This window comes from Danio rerio, chromosome 14 (genome assembly GCF_049306965.1).
Source record: "Danio rerio strain Tuebingen ecotype United States chromosome 14, GRCz12tu, whole genome shotgun sequence".
Classification (NCBI taxonomy): domain Eukaryota; kingdom Metazoa; phylum Chordata; class Actinopteri; order Cypriniformes; family Danionidae; genus Danio; species Danio rerio.
In genome coordinates, this window is record NC_133189.1 from 51520702 (window position 1) to 51543574 (window position 22873).

A 22873-nucleotide genomic window follows, 5' to 3' on the forward strand; every position below is an offset into this window, starting at 1 on the left:
AACACAACACCAATTTCAATTTATTAGTTAAGGCTGCAATATTTGGTAAAAAATAATCCTGATTTTTAAATGAAAACATTTGTTGTAGTGATTAATTGTCATTTCTGAAAAAAAAACTTTGAAATTTGTTCAAAATGAAATGGCATGAATTCTAAAAATACTTTTCAGATCAAATGTAAAATTTCTGTGTCACATCATAAAGTGAAATAATTTGCCTTTTCACATGGCCATACATAAGATATTACATCAAGGGATTGTTTATTTTAAAATGTTTATTCTGGCATAATTTACTACACTTCAAAACCTATTTGAGGTCCAACAGAAGAAACTCAAATTTAAAATAAAAATGAACTTAAGAGCATTTTTTTGTGCATAAAAGGACAAAAAAAAACCTTGTTTTAGTGTGATTATATAATTTTTTCAACAACACAACACCAATTTCAATTTCTAATGAGTTAAGAAGGCAGTATTTGGTGGAATAATCCTGATTTTCAAATGAAATTGTTTGCTATTAAGATCAATTGTTATTTTCTGAGGAAAAAAGTTTGAAACGATTTGCTTTTTCAAATGGGCTGACATTAGATATCTATTACTTCAATATTAAATGGAACAGTTAACCCAAAAGTGAAAATCCACTTGTTCAAGCCTTATTTGAGTTTCTTTCTTCTGTTGAACACAACATTCTGGTATAGTTGGCACCAATTCACCTCCATAGTAAGTTTTCTCAACCAGTAATATCTTATTTTGTGCTCAACACAAGAAAGAAACTCATAATGCTTAAAAAAAAAACATGAGGGAGAATAAATGGTCAGTTAAATTTTTTGGGTGAACTAACCCTTTAAGTTAGTTAATACTTTGGTCATTCAGAGATACTGTACAATGTGTTTCCAATGAGACTGAATAGAAATGCCACATTATTTCACTCTCCTCTGCTGCACAGTATATTGGTAAACATTGCTCTCCTCCACTCTTCATATTTTTCTTTTTTCCCCTCTGTTCCTCCTTTACTGGACCGCCGTGGCCTCGGTTTTCCCCCCAGTGGTCTCCAGCTGTATGAGGCTGCCTGAGGCTGGACGGCCTGACCCAGTGGCCCAGCTGTGGAAGGTTCTGGAAAGAGAGATTGAGAGACAGGTGCACAGTGCTGAGGGATGAATATAGAGAGAGTGAGATAATGAGAACAGAGATGGGAGGAGGGCGACGGAGAGCGGAAAAATAAAAACCGAAACGGCTCTGGAACATTCAGGAGAAACTGCGGTGCAAAACTGTAGCAACTGAAGTGAGACTACACATTAATTACCTCTTACACAAAGACTATTTATACTCCTCTATCTCTCATGTGCTCCTCTAATCCAGCCGGGTTTTGCCGCGGCTCCTTTGGGATTATGGAGTTGCATCAAATCCTCATCCTAATCTGCGCTGACTGGCAGGAGAGATTTGGAGGCACTGAGATATACGCTAAAAAAGTACAATCGTGTGCAGTGCTAAACCTCAAGCCTGGTAGAATGATGTTTTCTTGTGTGTGTGTGGCGCAATTCTCTATCGATGCTTGACTATATTCCTTCGAATTCTGATTTAATTCAATCATTCATCAAGGGTGTGTTTGCTTCTAAGAGACTTTTACAATCTTTGTGGCTTAAATGTGTTGATATTACTGAATCAAATCAAACGGTATACATTTTTTCAATATTTTCCTAAAGCAAGACTTACGCAAATCTATCATAACACTCATAGGTGAGTAACATGAGATGTTAATAATTCATAACAGTGGGTTACAGACTATTAATGTGTATTTCATAATATTGAGATCATCCCCAAACAGCATGACTTCAGGTTTTTTTTATTGGAAGAACATTACTGCCCTCTTCTGGCAGCTTTCTTATTTCATCCGCTTGCTTTTTTTCTTATTTCCAAACAGCCTAAATGTGCGCTGTATGACATTATCAGTAAATTGTGGACGTGGGATGTGTGCACTCACTCTGCGATGTACTCCAGTGGTGTCCAGCTGCCGAAATCTGCGTCAGGCATGAATTTCCTGTTCATTGGTGTATCCAAGGTAACCCTGGGGAATGATGTCATAATGTTGTTATCTTGGTGGAAGAGGAGACTGGCTGAAAGACTGGCCTTTTGAACACACTCACCACACGCCATAGAGTCAGATTAATGCAAACAGACAGAACTCAAATGAGCCACACAGGTCACATAACGGAAGAATGTACATACAGTAACGGCAGATGCTCATGCATATGCACAGTTAAAGTCAGAATTATTAGCCCCCCTGTGTATTTTTAATTTCTGTTAAGCGGAAAGATTTTTTCAGCACATTTTTAAACATGATAGTTTTAATAACTCATTTCTAATAACTGATTTATTTTATCTTTGCCATGATGCAGTAAATAATATTTACAACATACGTTTTCCAAGATACTAGTGTTCAGCTTGAAGTGACATTTAAAGGATAAACTAGGTTAAGTAGGCAAGTTAGGGTAATTTTTCAAGTTATTGAACTTATAACGATAACGATTGTTTGTTCTGTGGACAAAAATCGAAAACAAACATTGCTTAAGAGGGATAATAATTTTGACCTTAAAATAGTTTTTTAAAAATTTAAAAACTGATTTTATTCTAGCCAAAATTAAACAAATAAGACTTTCTCCAGAAGAAAAAAATATTATAGGAAATACTGTAAAAAAGTCCTTGCTCTTTTAAACATCATTTGGGAAATATTTAAAAAGAAAAATAATTCACAGGAAGGCGAATAATTGTGACTTCAGCTGGATGTAATATTGATGAGTGAATACTATAATATTAAAAACTCCAAGCAGCGATGAAAGGGACTTTGCTTGTCTTTCAGGAATCAGAAAAACTTTACTATATACTCGAAGAGAATGAAAAGACATCTAAACTGGCTGCAAAATATATGTACACCATTAGTAATGGTTAATCATCCCATTTGCCTTATTTAAAATAATCTACTTGTTTTAATTTTGCAATTATGAAAGTTTTCAGAAATATTGTCTGTTTTTATTAACTTTTCTGTCATTTATTTTTCATTTGTTGATAATTTTATTAATCTGATGATGTTAATATATTACATAGGCTATTTTATATACATTTCTATAATGCCATTTAAATTTGCTTTGAACTTGAAAGAGAGAGAAGCAGATTTGACCTAACAGTAGGTGCGCATTGCTCCTGAATAGCATAAAAGGATTTCTTTTTTATTTCAGTATAAATATATATTACAACAGTCTTTTTTTTTACTTTAACCCATTAAAAAGAAAAGTGTCATAATAAATACAATTATTATTTAAAATGAAATTATGTTGTGTTTGTCGAAAATAGATGAATAGATTATAGAACTATTATATGTTATATTATTCGGCTAAATGGTGTGTTTCAATCTGGCTACCACTGCAAGTATGTCACTAAAGTGACAGTAACATTTCAAGGCTTAACTAGGTTAATTAGAAAAGTTAGACACAAGTTGCTTGTTCTGTAGGAAAAAAAACATACATACATACATACATACATACATACATACATATATATAGATATATATACACATACACACACACACACACACACACACACACACACACACACACACACACACACACACACACACACACACACACACACACACACACACACACACACACACACACACACACACACACACACACACACACACACACACAAACACACAGTTGAAGCCAGAATTATTAGTTTCCCTAAATTATTAGACCGCATGTTTATTTTTTCTCCGATTTCTGTTTGACGGAGAGCAGATTTTTTTCAACACATTTCTAAACATAATAGTTTTAATAACTCATCTCTAATAACTAATTTATTTTATCTTTACCACGATGACTTTAAATAATATTTGACTAGATATTTTTCAAGACACTTCTATACAGCTTAAAGTGACATTTAAAGGCTTAACTAGGTTAATTAGGTTAACTAGGCAGGTTAGGGTAATTAGGCAAGTTATTGTATAACAGTGGTTTGTTCTGTAGATTATCGAGAAAAAATATAGCTTAAAGGGGCTAATAATTTTGCCCATAAAATGGGTTATAAAAAAATTTCAAAATTGCTTATATTCTAGCCGAAATAAAACAAAGACTTTCTCCAGAAGAAAAAAATATTATCAGACATACTGTAAAAATTAACACACACAGTAAAAGTCAGAATTATTAGCACCACCTTAGATATTTTTTTCTTTCTTTTTTTAAATATTTGCTAAATGATGTTTAACAGATTCAGGAAATTTTCACATTATGTCTAATAATATATTTTTCTTTAAGAAAAAGTCTTATTTGTTTTATTTTGGCTAGAATAGAAGCAGCATTTAATTTTAAAAAAATCATTTTAGGGTCAAAATTATTAGCCCCTTTGAGGTATTTCCCCCCTTATTGTCTACAGAACAAACCATCGTTATACAATAACTTGCATAATTACCCTAACCTGCTAGTTAACCTAATTAACCTAGTTAAGCCTTTAAATGTCACTTTAAGCTGTATATAACTGTCTTGAAAAATATCTAGTCAAATATTATTTACTGTCATCATGACAAAGATTAAATGAATCAGTTATTAGAAATACGTTATTAAAACTGTTATGTTTAGAAATGTGTTAAAAAAAATCTTCTCTCCGTTATACATTGCTTAATATTAATAATACTGACCTTAAAGTGTTTTTTTTTTTTTACTTTTATTCTAGCCAAAATAAAACAAATAGGACATTCTACAGAAGAAAAAAATAATGTAGATATTGTAAACATTTTCTTTGATCTGTTAAACATCATTTGGGAATAATGTTATTCATTATTATGAATTCACAGGAGGGCTAATAACTGTGACTTCAACTGTATGTAATAATGATGAATAAATGCTATAATATTAAAACTGTAAGCCGCAGTCAAGCCTTAGCATGACAAAGCACAATAGACAATAATAATTTAAGCTGATTAATATAAAAAAAACAGACAATGTTAGCTATTTGTGTCATTCATACTTCTGTCTGCAGGTAGCGCTATGACTGTGAATAAATATTCACGTGTAAATAACTTCAGTATAGTACTATAATCAAAGGAGTATATAAGGAATTTGGGGCAGACTGGACATAGTAAGCCTGAGTTATAACAGCATATATTTATTTATTTATTTTTATTTCGTAAACTACTGATATTTATTTTAGATTTACAATTAAAATTGTGTCTTTTTTTTAATGGTGCATAAAATGACAAAAAATTGCCATGTTTTCTTACATGTACACATTAATTTTATTTGTTAGGACTATTTGGTGGAATAACTCTGCTTTTCAAAGGAAACCATTTGTTATTGTGAAAATTTGTTATTTTCTAAAAGAAAAATGTTTGAAATTTAGCATAGTAAAGGCAAAATTTAGTATACAAAATCGAATATCTTAAATACTTTTTAAGGGCCTTATATTTCTCTAAATTATCTTATCAACTTTAAATACGTTTTAAGATCCTGTTGACACCCTGATCTTGGACAGAAGCATAACTAAGACAGACAGATGAGTGTATGAAGACAGACAGGATGATTGACAGAGTCTCTTACGGAAGAATGGCCACAGCTACAGCTCCAGAAGGAAGACCGCTGTTCTCTCCAGCCAGACTCTTGCACAGCTGATGGACTGCAGCCTTGGCCATGCCATAACCAACCATACCTGCACCCACAGACAAGCACAAGTACTGAAGGACATTTAACATTGAGGAGGGCTAATAATTTTGACTTCACCTGCAAATAGGTATTTTATTTTCATTTTATTTTTTTGAAATGTCAAGCCTCCCCCCGGATAGGTGTTGAGAATTAGCAAGTCTGCTAAAACACTTAAACAAATGCATTTGGTTTGTCCAGTGTAATTGTGATGTCCATGTCAAATAAACAAATACATAAAAAACTAAGTACTTAAGACATATAATTGTCTCATTTAATGAGACAATTATAAATAAAACAAAGAAAACACAAGAACACGCACACAGACACACACACACACTGACAGAACAGCAGATATACACAAACTGCTTAAGAATCTCTCACAGGCAGCAGCTGTTGCTTTGAGCTTTGGTCAATAATCGTTTGGTTGGATGCCTGAAGCGGAGAATAAAATGGATTTTGCGATTACAAAATAAGCTAATTGAATTTGATTCCTCCCACACACTCAGACTATTCTTGAAGATCTACGTGCGGGATGTTACCAGCATATTTAAAGAGAAAACATCACAGGGAATTCAATTCGATTTTCCAATGTATTTTGGATCCTTTTGAAACGAAGCTGCAAAATAATATTGTACTGCATTTTAAGCAGACCTCAGGAGACAGATCGATCGAATTAAACAATAAATTCTTTCTTTCTTCCTTTAATAGACATACTGAGTATTACTGGCATTGCATTAATGCTTGTTTAATGTCTGCTTGTGTTTCCAGCTTCCTACACTGCAAAAAAGCTTTTATTACTTAGATTTTTTTTTGTCTTGTATCCAGTCAAAATGTCTAAAAATTCTTAAATCAATAAGCAGTATATAGATAAGAGAACATAAGTCAAAATTAAGTGAGTTTTTGCTTAAAACAAGCACAATATTCTCATGTCAAAAGGAAAAACAAGATTATTTTGCTTATCCTGTTTGGTAGATTATTTAGCTTGTTTAAAAAAAAACTCACTTAATTTTGGCATTTTATTTCTTAAAACAATATTGTTGCTTGTCTATAAAGTACTTCTTGATTTAAGATTTTTTTTGATATTAGGACAAAAAAAGACAAAAAAATTGTTTGAAAAGCTTTTTTTTTTTGCAGTAAACATCAATTATTATTTTTTTAACTTTATTTTTATTTCTCTTTTTAAGGAAGACATAAGGGGAAAAATACAAATAATGAATAATAAATAAAAAAATTCCGATATTACATAGGAATTTAAAAGAACAGTTGACTGGTCACATATTTCCTTAAAGGTCACATTAACAAATACATATAGAAATCAGATTACACCGTGTAAAGGCATAAGTACAATCCATAAATCTGAATTTTGCTTTAATAATAATAATAAAAAAATAAAAAAATAATTAAATAAATAAATATTATTACCAACAACAACAACAACCTAATAATAATCATAATGCCTTACAATACATTTATATAGCGCTTTCCAGGACACTTAAAGCACTTTTTAGGGGGAATCTCCTCTTCCACCACCATTGTGCAGCATCCACCTGGATGACGTGATGGCAGCCATACCTCACCAGAATGTACACCACACACCAGCTGATTGGTGGAGAGGAGACAGAGTGACGAAGCCAATTACGATATGGGTGCTGCTGGTCTCACTAACACCATGTTTTGATTCTAGTCCAGATGTCTAAACAATTCTTTAATTAAGAAGTATGTTCTAAACAAATAAAATTATTGTCTTGTTTTGAGAAAGAGGTCATAATCAAGTGAGTTTTTCGTTAAAACAAGTAAACTAATCAGACAATGGTGTGAGCAAAATAAACTTTCTTTGGAATTAGGTTATTTTACCTTCCACATTGGATGATTATTTTGCTTGTTTTAAGGAAAAACTCACTTAATTTTGACTTATTATTTCTGAAAACAAAACATTGTTATTTTTTTTTTATTTAACAATTTTCAATTAATAAAAAAATTTAATGTCTGTCCCCAAAAGGAGTTAGACATTTTTTTAGACAGCCTCACACACAACAATATAAATACAAATATAGAAGCACAAACACATTCGTAATTTAAAATTCAATTCTGAAATCCTACTTAAAAAGCCAATAGCTTTAGGAATAAATGTCTTGTGCTTGGCCTTTATCGCTACGGGAACTTTGTACACACTAAGAAAAAAGGTACAAAAGCTGTCACTGGGGTGGTACTTTTTCAAAAAGTACATTTGGTACCTTACAGTTGCACATTGGTACCTTAAAGGAACATTTTTGTACCTTCAAAGTCAACCCATTCTGAAAACATACCTTTATATACATTTCTGGAGAGTGCCAAATGCGTTTCAGGAGCTACTTTTTTTGTCTGTTTTTGCTTTCATGAATCCACCAGAGGGTGCTGCGTATGCTTTTTCAGATCTCAAATTTCTCTCGCGAGTGCCATCCACGCCTGCTGTAAATCTACCCGAGGCCGCTGTCGACTGACTGACTAACCAACCGACCGATCCCTCCAACCACCGCCTTCCCTAAAACCCAACCGACAGTGTTTTAATAAGCACCGATTGTCCAGCCCCCAATTTCCTAAATCTAAATGACAGTGTTATTCATTCTTTCATTTTCTTTTCGGATTAGTCCCTTCATTAATCAGGTGTCGCCACAGCAGAATAAACCACCAACTTATCCAGCATATGTTTTACACAGCGGATGCCCTTCCAGCTGCAACCCATCACAGGGAAACATCATGTCGCGGACGCAGCTCTCTCTATTCTGCTGCCCCAGACGCGGATAAAACTGAGGCGCGGGTGGCGAGAGTAGTTTAGGGGACGCCACCCGAAGCGCGGGTGGCGAGGGTAGTTTAGGGGATGCCACCCTCTCTATTCTGCCACCCTAGACGTGGATATAACTGTGGGTGCGGGTGGTGAGGGTAGTTTCGGTGACGCCGCCCTCTCTATTCTGCCGCCCTAGGCGGCCGCCTAGGTCGCCTCTATGGATGCGCCGGCCCTGCCTGGAGGAAACCAACATGGAGAGATCATGCAAACTCCACACAGAAATGGCAACTGCCCTAGCCGAGGCTCGAACCAATGACCTTCTTGCTGTGAGGTGACAGTGCTACCGACTACACCACTCCTCGCCCTTTTATTTACTTGTCTATATTATTTTTTGACTTCTGTTTTTGTCTTGCCTGCTTTCTGGAACCGTTCTTTGCCAGACTCGAACCCTATCGTCATGGTCAATTCCTCTCTACGTCTCAAGTCTGTCGACTTACACGGCAAGCTACCGGACAAACTGGTAACAGCGGTAAAGCTGTCCATATAGAGGTAAGTAAAAAAAATGAATGGCATCATACCGCCCCATAGCGTTCGTTTTAAAGACAAAATGCAGCCATACCTACTTCTGGCTACATACTTCGCAATCTCCAGAAATGTACATAGGGGGACGTTTTCAGAACGAGCCTGTGTTGTTTAAGGTAGTATGAAGTGCACAATTGTACTTTTTAGGTATAAATATGTACCTTTGATGTATAAATGTGGACCTGACAGGTATAAAAGTGTACCTTTTGAAAAGGTACCGCCCCAGTAACAGAGAGTGTACCGTCTTCCAGATGAAAGTAACTTTTTTTTTTTGTCGCTGCAATAAATGAATCAGTAAGAGGTGTTGGTCTCTCACTAATTATTTTACTTGCTATATTTGTTAACCTTAAATGTTTATTTTTGTTCATTTTATTTTAGATATCTGGACTAGAAACAAGACAAAACAGAGCATTTTTTGCAGAGTAGATGTTTGTTGGCCTGTCATCTGGAATTAATAACTAGCATACTTGTGGTTTTAAGGAAGTAAATACTACTTTTTTTCAAGAATTAAGTTTTTCCACCCTCAAACCCCAAATGCATTCTGTTTGCAAAAAAATCCTTTAAATCCACAGTGCCAAAAAGACAAAGAAACTCTTTTCAATGTACTCTGAAAAAATGTGATAGGAGTGTTTGACCCTTTGAGCCACACATGACCCCTCATGACTGAATGAACATCGCAGCAGTTTGATCACATGTTCTGTCTCCCGGATTTAGCTTAAATTCCCTTTGGTATGTTTGTGATCCAGACTAAACTTTAGCTTTGATCTCAGTTGATCCCACAAACCCATGTCATATGAGAAGAGATTTGATGCATCATAATAAACATTCAAAGTTAACGGCATGATTAAAAAAAACAGTTATAGTAACAAAATTAATTATTAAATCACCTAAACATATGTCATTGTGTTTTCATTTGTTTGTTTTAATTTCCTATTCTAATAAAGGTTGGACTTTACTGTTATTGTTTTCACTCTTAATTTCATTAATCTGGATACATTTAAAAACATTTTGTCTGAAAATTATTTTTACATTCTACAACGTGCAATAAAAAATAAAAAATAAAAAAACATGTAATTTTAACATATTTCGCAATTCGTTTTGCAATGTTTTTTATGCTTCTGAATTACATTATGGAACCATGATCTTTCCTCCAACAACTTTTAATGTTATAAAGTTTGATAGTGAACTTTATTGACATTTTTATTAGTTTACAGTGATATATTGGCTGTGTTATGCACAAAACCTGCCAATAAACTGTCAGTATATATATACATGTTATTTTACAGAGTTAATTCCTTCTTTGTTATTTTTAATACAATATATTGTTTCAACTTAAAATTTACATTGTTAAACTGTACAGTTGAATTTTCATCAACAAAAGTCAACAGAGCAAAGATCAAGGTTCCAGTAGCACAAATAATAACCGTAAATAAACTGGAAAAAAAAACCCTCCTGTGAATCGTGAAATACAGAACCTGTTGATTAACTCATATTTGTTTAAAGTATGGGTAAATTTGAAATCACTTTTTTTGCATTGTACTGTCGACTACTGTGGAAAGTTTTGACACAAATTATGCATGTTTAGTCATGTGATGCAGTGCATATACTATATATACTTTATATTCACAGAAACATCATTTAGTGTGTTTTTAGTCCATCCACGCTGAAACACAACTCAAAGAGTGTCTACTGCATTTACAAAACTCTCAGTTTTTGATGGACAAAACAGTCTGTGTGTAGTGTAGTGTGGTTGCCTGACATAACTATACGCTGTAAAAAAATCTGTAAAATTTACAGAAAAAAAGCAGCAGTGTTTTCCACTGTTAAACAAATATGGTACAAACTGTACAAAAAGTTTTTACAGAAAAAGTACGGTAAAAAAGAAGTAAAATTTATCATAAAAAAACAGCAGCTGTGGTTTTTACTGTAAAAGAATAGGGTAGGAAATGTAAAACAAGTTTTTTTCTGAAACATATGGTAAAAAAGCTGTAAAATTTACGGCAAAAATGGCAGCTGTGCTTTTTTCAATAAAAAACAGTAGGAAATGTAAAAGAAGATTAAGGAAAAATACAGTAAAAAAAAAAAACATTTTAGTAAAATTTAGGGTAAAAAAACAGCAGCTGTGGTTTTTTACCATAAGTTTTTAACCATAAGTTTTTACAGAAACACATGGTTAAAAAGTTGAACAATTTACAACAAAAAAATGGTAGCTGTGTTTTTTCTCAAAAAAAAAAAAAAAAAAAAAAAAACTGTAGAAACCGTAAAAGTAGATTTTAAGTAAAAATATGGTAAAAAAGCAGGAAAATGTATGGCAAAAAACAGCAGCTGTGCTTTTTACCTTAAAAAATATGGTAGAAACTGTAAAACTGATTTTAAGGAAAAATCTGATATAAAAGCAATAAAATTTAAGGTAAAACAATAGCAGCTGTGGTTTTTACCGTGAAAAATAAGATAAAGAATCTAAAAAGTTTTTACAGAAAAAATATGGTATAAAAGCAGTACAATTTACAGCAAAAAAAAAGAGGCAGCTTTCCTTTTTACTGTTAAAATTGTAAGAACTGTAAAAAATGGTAAAATATGGTATAAAAGCAGTAAGATTTACTTTAAAAACAGCAGCTGTGGTTTTTTATGGTAGGAAACAAAACTTTTTACAAAAAATATGGTAAAACAGGAGTAAAATTAATGGTAAAATATGCAGCTGTGGCGTTTACTGTTAAAATATATATATATGAGACCATAAAACTTTCACGATTCCTACCATATTTTTAATGATAAAAATCCCAGCTTCTTTTTTTTTACCATAAATTGGATTTTTTAGATGCTGGATGTTCTACTATACTGTACTTCATTCATTCATTTATAGTATTATATACTAGTATTTTGATGTACGGACATCTACACATCGTACCTTTGTTACAAGGAAACATACAGTTACAGTCAGAATTATTAGACCCCCTTAATTATTAGCCCCCCCTGTTTATTTTTCCCCCAATTTCTGTTTAGTGGAGAGCAGATTTTTTTCAACACATTTCTTAACATAATAGTTTTAATAACTCATCTCTAATCACTGATTTATTTTATCGTTGCCATGATGACAGTAAATGATATTTGACTGATATTTTTCAAGACACTTCTATACAGCTTAAAATGATATTTAAAAGCTTAACTAGGTTAATTAGGTTAACTAGGTAGGGTAATTAGGCAAGTTATTGTATAATGATGGTTTGTTCTGTAGACTACTGTGGTTTGTTCAATTAGCTCAAAAGGGCTAAAAATTTTGACCTCATAATGGTGTTTAAAAAAATTAAAAACTGCTTTTACTCTAGCCGAAATAAAACAAATAAAACTTTCTCCAGAAGAAAAAATATTATCAGACATACTGTGAAAATTTCCTTGCTCTGTTAAACATCATTTGGGTTATATATAAAAAAATAAATAAATCTAATGAGGTCTAATAATTCTAGACTTCAACTGTACTGTTACACAGATCACACATTTTTACTGTAGTGTTTTAAATTTGTTTTATCATTGAAATTGTGGTGCATTTTTAAATTGAACAAAACATGCTAATGTTGCTGTAATGCTAATGTAAATGTAGCCTGATTTTCTTTCAAATTATCATCAGGCTAGCTGTGTTTCATCTTTGTGTTGTGACTAGCACATGACTCTGATCTTGTTGGGTTGTAAAAGCCGACAGACCCATCAGAAATGTTCAGCAGAGCTTGCTCCTGCTTCTTTGAACGAGACACATCAAACGCACATCCAACTAGAGTTTCCCTTCATATCATATCAAAGCGCTGTTCGTCGCTGCAGGGCATTTCCTGTCTAAATCACTTCTGTGTGGGGAGGCAATACAAACTCCTAAACACAGACCACATGTGTTCTATTCTCCCAAAAACCTGCTGACTCATTCCCCTCCCCGGCCCCTCAGCCAATCAGAGCAGTCTGCTGACACTTTAGCTTTTCAGTGGATTCTGTGTGTGCGTTGTATTGAGTTCTGTCACTAAAAGAACTGAGCATTTTCACATTTAAGGACTATATCGGCAATTGTTTCTCATGGAGATGTCTGTAAAATTATATTTAGCTGCCCTGTGATTAAACTGGATAAAGATAAACATACATTTGTGTTTTTATTCTGTCTTAAATTAGTAAAGCATTTATTTAAATGTTTAGGTTTTAATCAATTATTATCTTTTAAATATATGTTTGATTTTTTAGGGTGGCAGGGTGGCTCAGTGGTTAGCACTGTCATCCCACAGCAAGAAGGTCACTGGTTCGAGTATCTGCTGGACCAGTTGGCATTTCTGTGTGGAGTTTGCATGTTCTCCCTATGTCTGTGTGTGTTTTTCCGAGTGCTCCGGTTTACACCACATGCGCTATAGGTGAACTGAATAAACTAAATTGGCTGTGGTGTATGATTGTGTGTGTCTGTAAGAATGAGTGTGTATGGGTGTTTCCCAATACTGGGTTGTGGCTATTTGTTAAATGAACTATTTATTAAATATAAAATATTTTCAGACTAAACCGAAATGAAAATGAATGAATGAAATAATATACTATAATATAATATAATATAATATAATATAATATAATATAATATAATATAATATAATATAATATAATATAATATAATATAATATAATATAATACCTTATTAACCTAGTTAGGGCTTCAAATGTCACTTTAAGCTGTATAGAATTGTCTTGAAAAATATCAAGTAAAATATTATTTTACTGTCATCATGGCAAAGATAAAATAAATCGGTTATTAGGAATGAGTTTTTAAAACTATTATGCTTAGAAATGTGCTGAAATCTTCCCTCCATTAAACAGAAATTGGGTAAAAAAAAATGGGTAAAAAAACAGGGGCGCTAATAATTCAGGGGGGCTAATAAATCTGACTTCAACTGTATATATATATATATACATATACACACACATATGTGTATGTGTGTATATATATATATATATATATTTATATATATATATCCGCCATTCATTCACATCCACAGCTGACGTCAAAACAGCAGAAGCCGTTACTAATTCACCAACGTCACTTTAGAGCTAGTGTTTGAATGACTCTGTCTAAGGTGATGACAACACAGCTGATTTTGCTCACACTTTAAGATTATAAGGCAGAACGTGACATGAAATGCCATCCATCTACAGATATCTTCTTACAGTGTTACAGTCTACAGTATTTCTCTGCAATCGGGATTTCACAATAATAAACTCCTAAAATAACTTTGAATCCACTAACATTACCAATAAAAAAATAATACTCTATGCCCACTTATAATTAAAACATAATAATAACAATAATAATAAAAGAGCGTCATGATTTGTCTGGTCTCTCTTGTAAAAAAATTTATTTGATTGAAAAATCATGTATAACAACAATAGCCAAATTAGTATTAAATTATTTTTTGAATTTTTGCTTCACACTTTTTTAAACAGTCATTTGTTTCAAGAATTAGGTCCAGGATTTAGAATAAAATTTACTTGTAAAATGTTTTATTTATTAAAAACAATACAGTAGTAAAAGATGGCTTCATTTACACCTAGAGGTTGAAAAAATAGCTTGCATAGGCCCATCGATATATACACTAGATATATCATAGGGACCCTGAGCATGCGTCAATAGCGCCGCCACATTGGTACAGTGCTCCCAGGACAAATGTCATTCAACCGCACTAATCAAGACAGTGTTATTACGTGAAGATGCAGGACTTTAGCGCTGTCTACGGGTGTAGTAACAAGCAAACAAAGAAAACAAAGCACAAAGGCAGAACATTTCATAGGTAATATTAAGTTTTTTCTCTTTTTGTATGTTCTGAACTTTTGTGCTAATCCGGTAACGTTATTGATGATAACAGTCACTTACTGCATTCACCATACGGCAAAGCAGCTACAACTCGCACTAAACACTCAAATAAAATAACTAAACACTTGTTGAATAAAATCAGCAAACAATGCAAAATAAATATGACAACGAGATGCTGCGCTGCCAGAAACTTGTATTATTGTCAGCTAACGTTAGTGAAAGAGTCGTTCAGGGGATTCATTCACAAACGAATCGCTTCCTCCGTCAGTATGAGAAGTGAAAGCAGGAGAGCAGGTGTGTTTCAGGACATGATTAGATCAAATTTAACAGGGAGGGTGAATAGTACATTTCTGTACACACAAACACAAGCTTTTTGTCAGGAATGTCCGTGCGGTCACTAATCCATCAATGTAGAAAAGTGATGTAAAATTATAATTTTCATAATTAGAAAAAAAAAATTACATACTAACATCCAGGAAAACTCCCGATCATAGATATATGTCTATATGTGTATATCTCTGGCTTTGGATGGCCACAGTCCTCCACTGTACCTTGGTCCCGCATTAATTTCAAAGGAGCACTACCCTGTAGCAAGATGGCGGCGCTACTGATGCATTCCATCTAATAGACAACAATAGGCCAGGCGACATCTAATGTATATATCTATGGCATAGGCAAAAACTGATAAGCTGAAGTCACACTGATGTGACTTGGTCTTGGTCTTAAAGCCTTTTTCACTGTGTTTTTTTTTTTACGATTTATGATGGCATAGCAGTCAAAATAGGACGAATGAGCTCATGTATGGGACAAATTCATTTAACCTCCCGAACCCTTCCTGGCTACAGGCCTGGTAACAATACGATGAATTTGATGGATTGATCTCCTTTACCAAAATCAATAATGTGAATTCAGACGTCAATGAAAACCTTGGTGTTTGTCTAAAAAAAATCTAATCGGCTGGGGATTTGTACATGGGTGGTAAGAGAAAACACACTGACGTTCTCTCTACCAATAAAATCACCAACTACCCCCTGTACATGCTGAAAATCATTTACACCCCCTTTAGATACAATTACTGTCTGAATAGGGCTTATGAACAGGTTTGGGATGTGAGGTAATAGGTGAAACTAATCAAGTACAATAGAAGTGACAACCGGTTCACAACTGTATACACTTTCAAAGCCTTGCTGCTATAAATGAATCAATTACCCACCTAAGGGAAAAGCCTCATGGAGACTGAAGTGTTTTCTAACATAAACTATATTATATAGCCACTCTGAGGGAATAAATTCACCTTCACACGATAAACATCCAATTTTGTCCTCAGGTTAGTAGAAACACAATTACAAGATGCGCTTTTTTTGTAAGGATGGATGTTTCTGCTGTACCTGGAGTGGCGTCCAGTGAAGCCTTTGCTCCAGCGAGGGTCAGCAGACCTCCTGGCTTCAGATGGAGGGATGCAAGATGACTGGAGATGGTGGAGGTCCAGACACTCTGTTTCCACATCATATCAGAGTTCTTATACAAGTCTAATAGAAATGAGAAAGAAAACTAAATAAATTTCTCCAGCATGCTGCTCCAAAACTCTGGAACTCACGACCTTATACCATTAGGCATTTGCTAATGGTCATTGATAAAATTCCCTAATATTTCATTCTTATTTATTGATTAGCTTTTTTGATCTTGATAATTTAATAGTATTAATAATTTATTTAGCTACCAGTAAGAGTGTAGTTTAAACTTCTCAACAGAAAATGCAACAAACTTTTAAATCATAAGAAAAGTGCTTCAAATGAGGGTAAATTCCTTTTTGGGACTAATACCCATTACGGTCTCTATATAGTTAGTATATAGTTATATATAGTTATAGTAAGCTATCTATAGTTAGTTATAGTTAGCTATATAGTTAGCTATCTATAGTTTGTGAAGTTTTAAAGTTTACAATACAACTTTAATCTTACTTTAACTAATTTTACAAAATAATTAAATAGAACTTGAATTTAAAAAGCACAAAATCTTTGCTTACAAACACTAAAATATAAAATGTGGATCTCAAGTAAATGTTTCCTGATTTTAAGAATATTTATATACATTGGTGGTAAACAAGATATTTATTTCATTTTTATTTAGTGCATGTCATGAATTTCATACTTTTAGTTCTGATTTAAAAGGATAGTTCACCCCCAAAATTACAATTTACTCACTATTTAGTCTTCCTCAAGTGGTTCCAAACCTTTATGAGATTCTGGTCACACTTGTTGAATTCAGTTGTTCAACATTTTGTTGAATTAAATTACATTGCATCTATATGGCAACTAATTCTCATTAGATTATAAGTAGACTGTTAGGTTGGGGTTAGGGTTAGTGTAAGTTGACATCTACTTGATAGGTAGATGACAGTTAAATGTCTGCTGAAGGAGCAGTTTTAACAGATATTAAGCAGACAGTCTATAAATACTCAAATGGACCATCAAAATAAAGTGTTCCTGAGATTCTTTCTTCTGCTGAACACAAAAGAACATACTTTGATGAAAGCTGAAAAACTGTAAGCAGGAAAAACAAATATGGAAGTCAGTAGTTACAGGTTTGCAGCTTCTTTCAAAATATCTTCCTTTGTGTGTAACAGAGGAAGAAAACTCAAACGCTTGGAACAAGTGAAGGATGGTTAAACGATGGCAGAATTTGGGTGAACAATCCCTTTAATACATTTTTTATGTCTACATTTATAAAAGGGGATCTGTTATGCAAAAATCTCATTTATAAGGGGTTTAAACACAGTTATGTGTCAGCAGTCTGTGAATTTAAGCTGCTCCTAATGGTAAAAATTCATTAATTTTACGTTTTATAATCACATTAAAAAGTCTGCAGAAAGTCTTTGATTGACATTCTCCCTTTGTACATGTCAGAGCGGGAAAGCCCCGCCCACTGGTGACCATCTCTCCCTCATTAGCATAGGATGTTAGGCTTGCTTTTGAATCTGCCACTATGCTGACACACAGGCGTTTGTAGCTCTGCCCACTTTTGAAAAGAGCCCAATCTCATTCGAAATTAAAGCGACAGTCACCAAAAATCCAAAACGGATCAGTTTCATAGAGTTAAAAAGCATTATTTGTGTGGAATTTTGACCTGAAACTTTACATACACACTCTAAGGACATCAGAGACCTATTTTACATCTTGTAAAACTGGGCATAATTGGTCCCCTTTAAAGCATGAATAAAGTAAATCAATGAATAACAGAGAAGAAATGCAAATTAACACTGTGACAACAACTTAGGTGTCCTAACCTTTCGAGCTGCAGTTTCCTCCAGCCCATCCTCCAGCCACACAAACAATGGCTTCAACCTTGTGTTCTCCCAGCAGTTTGGATACATCCGATGTCACCTGCACCAGATCACATTACTCTGCTAAGCTCCGGTTCAACAGTAATTCGTTACAATTTAGTAAAATCAACCTTATGTTTTGATCCAGAGATAACCAATGAGGCGAGAGAATGTTAAAGCAAAAAACTGTAATTAGCCTCAGTAAAGTTCGCATTAAATATTCATGAGCTTTATACAGCCAAAGTGTCAACAAAATAAAATGCAATAAATTGCAAGCAAAAACATAAACCGAAAGCTTTATAATGGGGGTTAACAGTTTTAAGTGTGAATGCACATTAATGTTAGAAGAACTCAAAATGAGAGTCCATCTCCAGCTGTGACATGTAACTGAGACTATTATTAACAGCATCTGAAGTCAATGGCAGTCACAATAAGGCCAATAACGAGAAAAGATTGCTTGTCAAGAGCACCAGGGATGTCACGGCAAGCCAGGAAATTACTTCTGCAGTCTAAATGGAAAGTAAATGGCAGCATGACAGACAATTTAATAAGCCTTTTTTATTATTTTATTATTGTTTTATTAATAATTAAAGAAACAGATCCTCCACAGGAAAGTGATAATAGTAATAACAATAATAGTAATTATCAGAAATGCACCAAATAACTAAAATCCTTATGTTATTTGGAAAGTACCACATTCACAACACAAAATGTATGCTGCCTACTAAACTGTAAACCAGGGATCACCAATCTTGGTCCTGGAGGGCTGGTGTCCCTGCAGGGTTTAGCTCCAACTTGCCTCCAACACACCTGCCTGGATGTTTCAAGTATTTCTAGTAAGACCTTGATTTGCTTGTTCATGTGTGTTTGATAAGGGTTAGAGCTAAAATCTGCAGGACACCGGCCCTCCAGGAACAAGTCTGGTGACTCCTGCTGTAAACTCTTTTCCCCTGATTTCAATACAGAGTAATCCTTAGGCTCTTAAGACATCTGAAACAATATGTAATGTATTAATACTCACAAGGCTGAGTTAAATAAATTTGATAATTTTTGTTGTTAGTTTTATTGTAAACTGTTTTAAACAGTTGAAGTTCGATTTTTTTTCTTTTAATAAATATTTCCTAAATTATGTTTAACAGAGCAAGGACATTTTCGCAGTATGTCCGATAATATTTTTTCTTCGGGAGACTGTATTATTTGTTTTATTTCGGCTAGAATAAAATAAGTTTTTAATAAAAAAAAAAAAAACATTTTAAGGACAAAATGATTAGCCCCTTTCAGCTAATTTGTTTATCGATAGTCTACAGAACAAACCATCATTATACAATAACTTGCCTATATACCCTAACCTACCCATTTTACCTAATTAACCTAGTTAAGCCTTTAAATGTCACTTTAAGCTGTATAGAAGTGTCTTGAAAAATATAGTCAAAAATTATTCACTGCCATCATAGCAAAGATAAAATAAATCAGTAATTGAGTTATTAAAACTATTATGTTTAGATATGTGTTAAAAAAAGTCTGCTTTCCTTCAAACAGAAATTGAACTAAAATAAATTTAATTAAAATAAACAGGGGGTATAATTCTGACTTCAACTGTATATAACTTATAACTCTGTATTTCCCTGTATAAAAAAACTATAACAAAGTAACAAAACAAGTTAAATAATAATATAAATGCATATAAAATAATGAAACATGGAAGGAGTGAAAAGTAAATAAATAAAATATCATTAAATTGTATTATTATTACAGAATTAACAGGAATGTGCAAACAACAACAAAAGAATATAATAATAATAATAAAAGAAGAAGAAGAAGAAAAGAAAAATTAATACAAAAATAAATAAATAAAAATAAAATAAATATAATTTTTTTTTTTATTTGCGTGCATAATTATAATATGATCTTACAATTTAAATGTTTACAGGGACCTCCTCACAGTCTGCTGGAAAACAAGACCATATTTTTGCATGGCCCAGAGAGACGTTTGTTGCTATATGTTTACATGTTGTGTATGTTTTACAGTAAACGAGAACAGTTCTTTTATGCAATATTCACATTAGATAAACAGGATAAAAAGCAAAACCAAAAAAAAAAGTTTTTTAAAAAAAGAATAACGCAATTAAAAAAAAAAGAAAAATTCTAGTAATATCAACTAATTTTTTGTATTAATTTCAAGAAACGGTATAATACAACTTAGAATACAGGAAAAGATAACAGTTCTTTTACACAATAATCACATCAGATACACATGATAAAGAGCAAAACCAAAATAAAATGTATATTAAAAAGTTAAGAGAAATAAAGCAATAAAAAATACATAAATATAAAAAAGAGACAAATATTCATAAGCCCTAAGTGCTGATGGCATGTGACGTCAAGAAACTGGCTCCACCCACCTGAGCGGCTTGATCGGTGAATGACTCGGAGAGCTTCACCAGGACGTTTGCGTTCGCCTCTTCATTGGCTCCGATGTCAATACTGGCAACCCACTTTAACATTAAAAACAACACGTTTATACTGTAGTAACTATGGCGTGTTATTGGGTCGCATCAACAGGTGTCACTCACTCTGAGCGCACGCAGCAGCTCACGTGACTTGACTCCTTCAGAATGAAAATAAAGAGTTATTTCCACTCACCCAGCCTTTGGATTTAAAATAATGCACACACGCCGAGCCAAGAGCTCCTTTCCCTCCGTAAACAAGGACACGGTTCGCAGCTGCCATGGCTTTTCTCCGCTGTGAGACGCTTCAGCAAAGATGATGATGAGTATGTATCCACACACACACTGAAAGAGAGAGAGGGAGGGCAACACACGCGCTCGTGTAGCGGTTAATGATTGGCTTAAGCCGGTTTTCCGCCCTAAACTCCACACTAAATGAAAACCATCTTTAAAAATGATAAAGTTGCAACTCGGTCTTAACATTTCTGGCGTGAATAAAGAGTTAAACAGGCCTAGCTAAATAGCTTTTTACAAATTAAAGCGAATGTATGTACAAAAATGAAGATTCATTATTCATTATTTTCTCATCCTTCACTTGTTACAAACCTGTTTGACTTTCTCACCCACTTTTCCTTCGGCTTAATGCCTAATTTAACAGGGGTTACCACAGCGTAATGAACTGCCAATTACTCTGAAAGATATGTTCGCAATTGGCCAAAACTGGGAAATGTTTGACTTTCTTCTGATATTTTGACTAAAGCTGTAAACCTGTGAACAATTGACTTCCATGTTATACAAAAATCAAACTATGAAAATCAATGCGTTTCCAGCTTTTTTCAAAATATCAGAAATATGAAAATATCAGCGGAAAGGAACATTTGCTAGTTCTGGCCGGTGAACAAATAGGCTGTGCCAAAGTAGCTAATTGGTGGTTTATTCTGCTGTGGCGACCCATGATAAATCAGGTACTAGGCTGCAGGAAAGAGTGAGAAAGTCATGGAGTTTGTAACAAGTGAAGGATGAGTTAACAATAAAAGAAGCCTTTTTTTTGTTGTTGAGAAAATATCACTTTAATTAACAAAAGTTATTTGGCTAGGCCTGATTAACTTTATTTACGCCAGAATTTTTAGTCAGTTCTAAAGATGGTTTTCTTAGTTGTTTTTCCTATAACATGGAGGTCAATGATAACAGTTTTCAGCTTTCTTCAAAATATCTTGTTTTGTTTTTAACATTATAAAGAAACTCATATTGTTGGAACCAATTGAGGGTGAATAGTGAGAAACTTACATTTTTGGGAAATTACATGTAAATTCATATTTAAGTAAACATGCTAATCAGTTTTAGAAACATGTAAATAACATACTAATTCATGCTTACATGCTAATTCATACTAGATTCATGCTAACAACATGCTATTTTATGTTAGAAACATGCTAATTCATGTTGGTATCATGCTAATTCATGCTACAAACATGCAATCAATATACAAATTTATGCTAGAAAAAAGCTGACAACATGCTAATTTATTATAGATTCATGCTAATAGCATGCTAATTTATTAGAATCATACTAATTTATGCTAAAAAACGCTAACAACATGCTAATTCATGCTAATTTGTTAGAATCATGCTAATAATGCGACTGTACTGTCCTGTTACTTCTGATTTTTACAGACAGCCTCAAACTTACAAAAGGCTTAAACCAATCACAGACACAGGGATCAACTGTTCATTAGTCAACTCTTAGTTAGATTAACTATATATATATATATATATATATATATATATATATATATATATATATATATATATATATATATATATATATATATATATTGACCTTATTCTAAAATGTGGAAGTGCGCCTGTTTTTGCGATTGTCTCAGAACTTCCGTTTCAGTCGCCTATGGGAGAAATGACAAGGAATAATAAACGGCAAAAAATTGTCAAACTACTTGCTCTACAAACAAATGTTTGCATGACTATACAGACCAAGTAGAATAATATAACAAGGAAATATCAGTTTGCAACATCAAACAGCGAAACGAGCAGTTTTTAATGTTTAAAAATGAATGGAAGTGAATGAGACCGGAAGTCTCGTGCCAAAAAGATTCAAATGGCAGCGCCCACTCGTCCGCGGAGAATAAGGTCAATATATTTATATATATATATATATATATATATATATATATATATATATATATATATATATATATATACAGTTGAAGTCAGAATTATTAGGCCCCTTTTGA

At 33.3% G+C, this 22873-nt stretch overlaps 1 protein-coding gene across 1 annotated transcript; it reads right to left on the bottom strand.

Moving 5' to 3' along the window:
• Positions 1–254: 254 nt before the first annotated feature.
• On the bottom strand, positions 255–20943 carry qdpra (quinoid dihydropteridine reductase a). Its single transcript, NM_001110469.1, has 7 exons — positions 20819–20943; positions 20578–20670; positions 18140–18236; positions 16242–16382; positions 5583–5691; positions 1976–2059; positions 255–1107 (listed from the first exon to the last, which is right to left on the bottom strand). The coding sequence occupies exons 1-7, from the start codon at positions 20903–20905 to the stop codon at positions 1005–1007; spliced, it is 714 nt and encodes a 237-aa protein (NP_001103939.1). The 5' UTR covers positions 20906–20943; the 3' UTR covers positions 255–1004.
• Between the last annotated feature and the right edge of the window lie 1930 nt (positions 20944–22873).

Excerpts from the sequence above, each read along its gene's own strand:
- qdpra (NM_001110469.1), bottom strand. The coding sequence starts at position 20,905 with ATGGCAGCTGCGAACCGTGTCCTTGTTTACGGAGGGAAAGGAGCTCTT. Across the intron at positions 20,671-20,818 it reads ATTTTAAATCCAAAGGCTGG|TGGGTTGCCAGTATTGACAT; the intron begins GTGAGTGGAAAT and ends TTAATGTTAAAG. Across the intron at positions 2,060-5,582 it reads GTAGCTGTGGCCATTCTTCC|GGTTACCTTGGATACACCAA; the intron begins GTAAGAGACTCT and ends ATCATTCCCCAG.